Source organism: Quercus robur, chromosome 7 (genome assembly GCF_932294415.1).
Source record: "Quercus robur chromosome 7, dhQueRobu3.1, whole genome shotgun sequence".
Lineage (NCBI taxonomy): Eukaryota > Viridiplantae > Streptophyta > Magnoliopsida > Fagales > Fagaceae > Quercus > Quercus robur.
The window spans coordinates 10,232,228-10,241,763 of NC_065540.1; the positions used below are offsets into that span (position 1 = coordinate 10,232,228).

Consider the following 9,536-nt stretch of genomic DNA (forward strand, 5'->3'; position numbering starts at 1 on the left):
AAAATCACAATTACAGACCTTCTGCCCAAATCAAATCCGAACCCAAACCACAAATCTGAACCCATAACAGCCACCCACATCTCAGATCTAAACCCACCACAGCCACCCACATTTCTGGGTATAAATTTATGCATGTATGAAAATGGTGGAGTGGGTCTAAAGAAGAAAGAAAGAGAGAAAAAGAAAGAAGAAGAAGAACCAAAAAAAAAAAAAAAAACATTGGAGTGGGTCTGAAGAAGACGAAAAAAGAAAGAAGAAGAAGAACCAAAAAAAAAAAAATCTGAAGAAGGAAAAAGAAAGAAGAAGAAGAACCAAAAAAAAAAGAAAAAAATCTGAAGAAGGAAAAAGAAAGAAGAAGAAGAAGAACCAAAACGTTGGAGACTCGGCCGTCGTGTGGAGAGGCGAGAGGCCTGTCTCGTCATTGAACTCGTTGACGAGCGGTAGAGTTCCGAGTTCTCCGTTGAGCAATGCGGCGGCGGAGTCGGCGGAGTCCGATGCGCAGTAGAGGTGGAGGAGCTTGGACACTACTCGTCGGTCTAGTGGGAGAAGGAGAAAAAATTTATGAAGAAATGTCACTTGTTGCTGGGAGAAGGAGAAAGGGGAAAGAAGAAAGAGAAAGAGAGAAAGAATGCTGCTGGAGAAAGGAGAAAGAAGAAAGAGAGAGACAGAGTCATTGGTGATGGATGTGACAATGCACTGGTGAAGGGGCCCACAGTCTCAGCTAATTTACGGACTTGCCACTGAGTGACCGGTTTTGAGTGATGAAAACAGCTGAATTGTGTTTTCATTTTTGGTCTTCATCACTCAGTTTTTTGAGTGATTGGATGACCAAAACCGGGTGACCAAATATGAGTGATGGTATCCAAACAAAAAATTTTATGTGGGTCCCACAAATTTTGGATGATGAGTGATGAAAACACAATCATATCACTCAAAACTCTCTCATCCAAACAACCCCTAAAAACGCTGAATAGTAAAGACTCTACCGAACGCGTTATCCAAACGTGCACGTATTAAAATTTGAAAATTGATTTTATTTATTTATTTGAGTTATGTTAATATTATTTTTTACTTTGGGCCCAAGTTTGAGGTTGTTGTGTTTAAGAGGGATTGAACCCCTTCTTTTTTTTTTTTTTTTTTTTTTTTATATGTCAAAATGGGTTGAACTTATTGTTTTATTTGAGTTATATTAATATCTCACATGACTTTTTAGTTTTTAAAAAGCACGTTACATCTTTGTAAAATACTTTGTATCTATATTATTATTCTTTGAGTAATGTCACCGTCACAAAATTATTTTATAACATATTTACAAATTGTTGCTGTAACAAATTTCTTTTGGATCTACTAATAATATCACTTTTTTATTTACCAATAATCAGTCACTACATCAACAGTTTGTAAAAGTTTTCATAAAAAAGTTTGTATCTCTAATATTTTCCTTATTCTTGAAGGATTATGAGTAATGCTATGGCCACAAACTATTTTACAACATTTTTACATATTGTTGTTATCACCAACATCTTATAATACTGGTTTTCATTTAGACCCACCACGAGTAATGCTACAACCACAAACAATTTTACAACATTTTTACAAACTATTGATGTGATCAACTTCTTATTGGTTTTTATCTAAACTCATCATTAATATCACTTTTCATTTACTAATAATCACTCATCACATCAACATTGTATATTTTTTTTGTAAAATAGTTTGTATCTCTAGCATTACTCAACCTACCACTAATATCATATTTATTTATTTACCAATAACCAATAATCACTCACCGAATCAACACGATCAAACATAAAGGTCAAAAAAAATTTTAAAAGCAAAAAGAGTACTTTACTCGAAACAATAATATCAAAAGGTTCAAAACATGACCAATTCATAGGTACAAAATTCTTGTGAGGTAAGGAGTAAGGATCGAAATTCAAGATTTAAAGATAGAACTTTACACACATATACACTTAGATTAAGTTAGAATGAAATTTATATTTTATATAAAAAAACAAAAACAAAAAAAACATGATCCAAATAGTATGATAAATATATTCTAAATGGATAGTTATTCATCTATCCAAACAAGTCCCTCTCTCCATGTCATCTGGTAAATCCTCCCCTGCTCAACTCAACACAATTTCCATTCTAGCAGCATCGCCTCCTTCCCCATTGGCTGTTTCTAATTATTGCATAGTAGATTGTGTTGATTATTAAACACGACATGGATTGGGATAGTTATTCATCTATCCAAACAAGTCCCTCTCTCCATGTCATCTAGTAAATCCTCCCCTGCTCAACTCAACACAATTTCCATTCTAGCAGCATCGTCTCCTTCCCCACTGGCTGTTTCTAATTATTGCATAGTAGACTGTGTTGATTATTAAACACGTCATGGATTGAGTTAAGTTGGAAATTTCTTAACCCAAAATAAGTTGAATTGGATTTAAAATATCAAAATTTTAGTATAAACCATACATAATTCCCTGTTTTTAGAAAAGATTTATCACTCATGGATACATATATCTACTACTCACTTACATGGAGTCCATCTATCGTGCATCAGATGTATATATCCACCCTTGCATGGGGTGGACCCCGTGAGAGGGTGAATACATGCATTTGATGCGAGTAATTATAATACCACTTCTAAGAGCATTCGCAACCGGTTTTCATATTTCATCTTATTTTACCATCCTAAAAAGTTACTTTATCAATTATACTATACAATTTTACAATACACCTAGCATCCCAACTTTTATTTTCCTATTCTACTCATTAAAATAATAAATTCACACAATAAAATACACTTTATCATTAAAATAATATTTTCCTATTCTACTTTATCATTAAAATACATTTTTTTTTGTATGGCATAGCGCTACAGTGCAATCTCACATATGAGATCGCACTGTAGCGCTATGCCAAAAAAATTTGGCCGGTCCCAAGTATAGCCATCCAGTTGCTGGAGCAATTTGGGCCCAAATGCCAAATGAAATTTACAATTTGGCATTTGAGAAGCCCACTGCTAATGCTCTAAATGAATGTATCCTAAAATATTTGAAAATTATCTCTTGTTGGATAGTTGAGTCGTACGAGTGTATAACCTATATTTGAAAATTATCTCTTATTTTTACAAGCAACATCTCAACTAACTATTCCCCCAACCCTTAAAAGTTTAAAGTTCAAACTATATACTCTTTTGCCTTTGAATTCACAAATTGGCAAAAAAAAAAGATCTCCCACACAAAGTGTAAGCTAAAAGAGCAAACAAAATAGGGTGTAATGAACAAAGTTTCTCTTCAAACTAATTTGGTGAGAAACTCTTTAAACTTCTTATATATATCTTTTTTTGGTGTGAAATTTGAAAATCTAACCGTTGAATTTCCTATTTCTTATGTTCTTAACATATATATCAAATTTCTTTCAAATCGGATTTTATTTACTATTCGATCGATAAACTTATTTTTTATACAAAATTTTAAATTACAAAAACTTGAAATTTTAACATTTTTTTGATGACTTAGCAATTGATTTTTGATCTTCTTGAAATTTTGCGAGAATAAAGGATACAATAAGAACATGTAAAACAATGGTTATATTTTCAAATTTCACACTCAAAAACTTGTTCACATATATTGGTGGCATGGTGGTGGTGGTGGTGTGGAGCTTCGATTTGGTTCATGCAAGCTCACTGTGGCTCTCTCTCTCTCTCTCTCTCTCTCTCTCTCTCACGATGGAGCTATGGGGGGAGATACAAATCATAAAACACCTATTAATGTGAATATTGAATGAAAAATATCCCCTTTCATTCGATATAAACATATTTCATGGTTCGAATTAAATATTACTAATGATAATTTAAAATCAAATTATGAAAGGGGTACAAATCATAAAACACCCCCTATTAATGTGAATATTAAATGAAAAATATCCCCTTTCATTCAAAATAAATATATTTCATGGTTTGAATTAAATATTACAAATTATAATTTAAAATTGTTAATCATCCCTTAATAGTTCATCAAATTATATATGTTTCATCCGAAACCAACCAAGTCATGCAAGTATCTCTCACCCCACAGGGTTAGCTACAATACCATTCACAAGAACAGGCTTCATATTATCAATTAGCTCTTGCATTTGTTCTCTTGAATGCAATGGTGCCGGATACACGCACACACAATCCAATTTTCCATCCCTAACTGTGTCAAACATGGCAATGGATGGGCCAACACCATGAACCGAGGCACGCCCCAGTCCTCTAGTCCAACCTCATGTTGCATGTCATTGGATTGATCAATCACAGGGTCCTCAAAGACTGACATGAAGGATGTTCTCAGTGAAGATGATGCTGTCAAACTAGGGTTTTAAATGGCCTTGCACATGAGGAAGTTGAGGTCAGCCATGTCCTATGAAGCACGAGTGCGTTTCGAGACTCGGGTGCGGGTGCGGGTGCGGGTGCGGGACTCGGCAATTTTTGAAAAAATAGGGTGCGGGTGCGGCGGGACTCGGCGAATAAAAAATGATTAAAAATATTTTTATTTATATTTTTTTATATATTTTTACTATTAAAATATTCTTAAAAAACACATTAATATACTTGATTCACAAAAAAAAGAAAGAATAAGGCAAGAAACGCACCTGAGGTCTGAAATTCGGCCTCTCCGGCGAGTTTCAAGGCCGATTTCGGCCTGTTTCGGCCGTATCGGTCGTATCGGTCGCCGGCCGATATGTACCGATATGGCCGAAACAGGCCGAAATCGGCAGAAACAGGCCGGTTCGGCGCGAATCGAAGCCGATTCGGCCCGAATCGAGCCGCATCGGCGCGAATCGAGTCGAGTCGGCGCGAATCTGAGAAAAAAAAAAAAAAAAAAAAAAAGCAGACGCGGCACCGACGCGCGGTCTATCGCGTCGGACGCCGCGTCCCGCGTCGGACTCTGGTGCGGCGCCCTCCCAGCCGCGTCCGTGCATTCTAGGCCATGTCTGAGAAGTGTTTGTTGCTGCTCTAAGAGTTTGCAAATGCCATATAGGTTTTTTGAGCCAGCTCCCATAGCTTTTCTCCTCCTTTGATGAAGTGGTAGAATCCTGGAAATTTAATGGTTATTCTACTAGTTATGTCCAACATACAAAGATCATGAATCATATTCAGGGGGATTTGGATGCTAGCCATTTCAAATGAAAGTAGGGAGATTCAATTATGCAGTAAATTATTTTAAGTGACATGGTATTAGAAACATATTGAGATTTATATTATTTAATTTGAATCATGAAATTGATTCATTTTAAATTGAAACGATCTTTTTCCAAGAATTAGAACTCAATATATAATAACATCTCAATATACATCAAGGAAATTAATGTTCATTTTGGCTATCTAGAACCACATTATAGCAAATTCATTGTCTATCATCCGGATAAAGGCTATTAGATGATGGATTTAGAAGCAAAAAAAATTATAAATGAGTTTTTTTCCAAATATAAATGACTCAATGCCACTAAACCATCAAACTGTTGACTACTTTTGCAGTTTGAATAAGGAATAGGCAATGTATATACACACTAGATTTGTAGATATTGACTGACTTGTGATGGGGGGCTTACCAAAATGGCGATTGGAGAGAGCTGGATCAAGAATGGAACGACAATCAGTGAGAGTCACCACCCCATACTTCTTTCGTTGATTATCAAGTCGACGTTTAGAGCTATATGCAGCAATCAATCCAGCAACTACCAATGCCCCACATAGCTTGATCCCTCTTGATTTGCATCCCTGCAAAAAATAATTTTAGCCCTATTTTAAATACCAAGATTAATAATCCCATCTAAGTGATTAAGCACTTCTTCTAAATAAATGGCCCAGTAGTCTTATTACTTATCTAATAATAGCAATACATTTTGTTCTTCTAGTTCAAGCTTTTTAAGAGTTATGTGCATGCATAAATCAACTTACAGCAAGAATTTTCTCAGTCTCATTTTGGTTCATTTGTAGCCTCACCACCTGAGACGATCTAGGTGACCTTGTATCTTTAAATTTCAGATTTGTGAGCCTTAGAGAACTAACAGAGTAACTAAGCATGTCCACCCCACGTGACCACAAAGGCTTCTTAGCCTTCCCATTAGGAATAAGATCCTCAATTTTCAAACTAACCTCCACTTTATTATTTCCCGTTAACCCTCCTCCAACTTCTTCACTCATCAACTCCAGCAACTCTCTCAGCAGTGACACCGCGGTGGTGCGGTCACAAGCTGAAACGTGAAGCCGGAACACCACAATATACTTTGTTCTAGGAAGAGCATATGTGGTTGCAAAGAAAATGTCATTTGTGTTAGTACATGTATGGTTATTATTAGGACTACTAGTACTAGACCAAGTGTTTTGGTTTAGTTCATGTTCTAGGATTAAATGGAAGGGTGAGATAGAGTGGTTGGTAGGAATGGAAAGGCTTTCTATGATACTAAAAGTTGATGGGATAGTGAATAACTTTACTTGAACAAATTAAATGGTGTAGGAGATGTGATGAAAGAGATTGTGTTTGTAGTAGTGTTGGAATTGAGTCTAGACTTGAGAATTGGGTGTGAGTTTTGGAGTTTGTGGATTGCAGTTTGGAGATGTGAAATGTTTGGGGCTTTGGAGGAAAGGAGAGCAAGTACGGCTATGCCGGTGCCACCAGGCACCGCTTGGCACCGGCTATACTCGGTGCCACCAACTGGTCTGCCTTTGGGCTCGACACTTTGGGTATTGAGCCTCTCAATAGACAGGTTAGCAGGGAAAAATAAGTGTCGGCCAGTAAAGTCTTTGTGTTGCCTCTCCAAGTGGAATATATAGGCAATTGTAGAGGTTATAACAAGCTTAGGATACAACATTTTTTACAAACTTTTCTCGCAATTATTAATTTAGTTTGTTGATACTAGTAAAAGTGGTGTTGTTTACAAACACAATAAATCATGTCAACATATAACTATTGTAAAAAGTATTGTGTCCCTAACACTAATCTGGGTATTAAGAGTTATAAAATGTCAAAATGCTACACAGCCATGATACATGGCCTTATGGCAATAATGAGTTCTGTATTTCCTTCCGTCTATCTATTTTTGGGAAGAGATATTGACATTCATTGAATGACTCTGATTTCCATTTTATTAGTGTATAGCCTATTCATTGTTGGTTACTCGAAAAAAAAGAAACTTCATGGCTGATGTAGATGTCTAAAATTTGAGATTTTCACTTTCAGTTCCTACCAACATCAAGTTTTAAACTATAGTTTATACAATTAAGAAGCGGCATTGTGACAGTAGACAGCCCATCTCTGTGACACACTTTCAGTTCTTTTTTCTTTTCCTGAAAATGTGACTCTGTGTGACACACTCATTCATTTTCCAACCGACCTCATAAAATTTGTTCCTTGAGATGTTAAAAAATGATATATCTTTCATGCCAGTAAGTTTCTTTTGTTTACATTCTCAAAAAAAAAAAAAAAAGTTTCTTTTGTTTATGTCTATGTTTTTTCAGTGAGTCCTCATATTTGATATTGATACATCTGTTTATCTAAATAATAAAAAGAAATGCTGAGTCTATTTTGATTTCTTCTTAAGTATAATTGATGTTGTCTAGAGAAAACAAAACAAAAATATAAACAAGACCTTGAATGAGGCAATGAAAGAAATATTGGGGTCTTTTTCTAATCTCTACCATTGATTGTGTCGTTTTAAATAGGGAAATGCCTAATGCACATCACTTAATGCACACATAGTACACATACTCTCTAAAAATAAGGAAAACTGTGACTTCTTTGAAGTTCAAAACCGTGACTTGAAGTCAGTTTTCCTTGCTTTTGAAGAGTGTATATATTATATGTGTAAGTGTGTGTAATAGATAAATTTGAAATATACGGTCATCACTATATGTGGTACTATATATTCTAGAATTGTGCAATAAAAATGGAGTTATGTGACTTATGTCACAATCCATGGGCTACTATATAGTATATAGTTTCACAGTTTGAACATTGACCCATACTGACCAAATTAATCGAACGCAGGCTGTGTGCATCATGTGCTATTTAGTTCATGGCTTCTTGATAAAGTAAATAATGACTCGCACTGTAAATGGTAGTATTTCCTGATTTATGCACAAGGTAGCAATTTTTCAGAAGTGAACAAAATATTCATCCCAATCATGATGAGAACTATATTTGGTATCACAAGTTTGATCGATGCATATACCTACCTTGTGTGGTTGGTTGGTTGTGAAGTAATTAAATGCTAGATCATGATATCATTTTTTTTCTTTTGAGATTTTTCTATCTCAAACAATGAAGTAAATGAGTGATTCTATTTTTTATTTCTCAACAAAAAAAGAGTGATTCTTTTTTTTTTTTTTGAAGGAAAAAAAATGATTCTATTTCTAAATGTATATCTATAATATTAGAAATGGGCTTCACCTCATGCATTTTTAGTGTCAGATTGTTTTTAGAGGTCCAAAATAACGTTACAAAGAAACTATAAAAAAAGATCTAAAAATTAGGCTAAAATAATAGAGGGAAATTTTAAAAACCCTAACATTTTATTTAAGATTTATGATAGAATCCCAATTCATTCAAACTACGTAAAATGTTTGTAATTTTAAATTTTTTAAGATATAATATATATAAATATATATATATATATTTTTTTTCAAAGTCCCAAAAACTTATAAATTGTGTGTGAAAACTGAAAAGTATTATATATAGATATGATAAAAAAAAAAGAAAAAAAATATAATATTAATATTATTAATACCTACCAATAAGCTACACATACAAAGCCTTTTAAGGATTAGAAAATGAAAAAGGTGAACCCACAAATTGTTGATCATAAATTGGACATGCTCAAACTGACCATAAAAAAGGTAGATAACTACAACAAATTGTACTAAGAAAAACAAAATAACATGTATTAATTCTATAAATTAACCAGACTGGATGTTCCACTTAAAAGAAAAGGTTTGATCTAATTAAATTTCGAAGTAATTCCAAACTATTATGCTCTCAGAAGCGATATCACTGCCTTTTTCTTCTCCAAAAAAAAAAAAAAAAAAAAAAACTGCCTTTTACATACAAGATTTGCAAATAGAAGTTAACTAAAATATCCTTTTGCTTAATTATGCGATTATCTTATCTTGATTCAAGCAATGATATGTGTCTTTCCTTCTCATTCACTCTCTCTCTATAATTTTTTGCCTTCACCAAGTTTTGACAGATCAAAGATCAAAGCATTTAATTGATGTTCATTAGACAATCATACAGAATTGATGAATTTGGCTATCATATTTGAATATATTCTCTCAAAGAGAATGGTATCACTTATTGCAAATATTTACGTATCATAGTTGGTAGGTTAACATACAGAGAAAGCCCGGATGCATACATTTGTTGTGTTATATATATATATATATATATATATATATATATATATTAATTAGAGATAATTTTAATTTATGGTGTTTAATGATTGTATTTTATTATCAGACCAAAATACTAATTGATTTTTTG

General features: G+C 33.9%; 1 protein-coding gene across 1 annotated transcript; it reads right to left on the reverse strand.

The window, feature by feature from the left end:
* Positions 1 to 5,011: 5,011 nt before the first annotated feature.
* Positions 5,012 to 6,870, reverse strand: LOC126690995 (uncharacterized). Its single transcript, XM_050386083.1, has 4 exons — positions 6,494 to 6,870; positions 5,957 to 6,290; positions 5,608 to 5,776; positions 5,012 to 5,091 (listed from the first exon to the last, which is right to left on the reverse strand). Exons 1-4 carry the CDS (start codon positions 6,868 to 6,870, stop codon positions 5,012 to 5,014), a joined length of 960 nt encoding a protein of 319 aa, XP_050242040.1.
* Between the last annotated feature and the right edge of the window lie 2,666 nt (positions 6,871 to 9,536).

Bases quoted from the DNA above. Each gene is read 5' to 3' on its own strand.
- LOC126690995 (XM_050386083.1), bottom strand. From the start codon at position 6,870: ATGTTGTATCCTAAGCTTGTTATAACCTCTACAATTGCCTATATATTC. The intron at 5,777-5,956 runs GTAAGTTGATTT...TATTTTTTGCAG, and splicing joins AGACTGAGAAAATTCTTGCT to GGATGCAAATCAAGAGGGAT. The intron at 5,092-5,607 runs GTAAGCCCCCCA...TTAAATTTCCAG, and splicing joins TCTCTCCAATCGCCATTTTG to GATTCTACCACTTCATCAAA.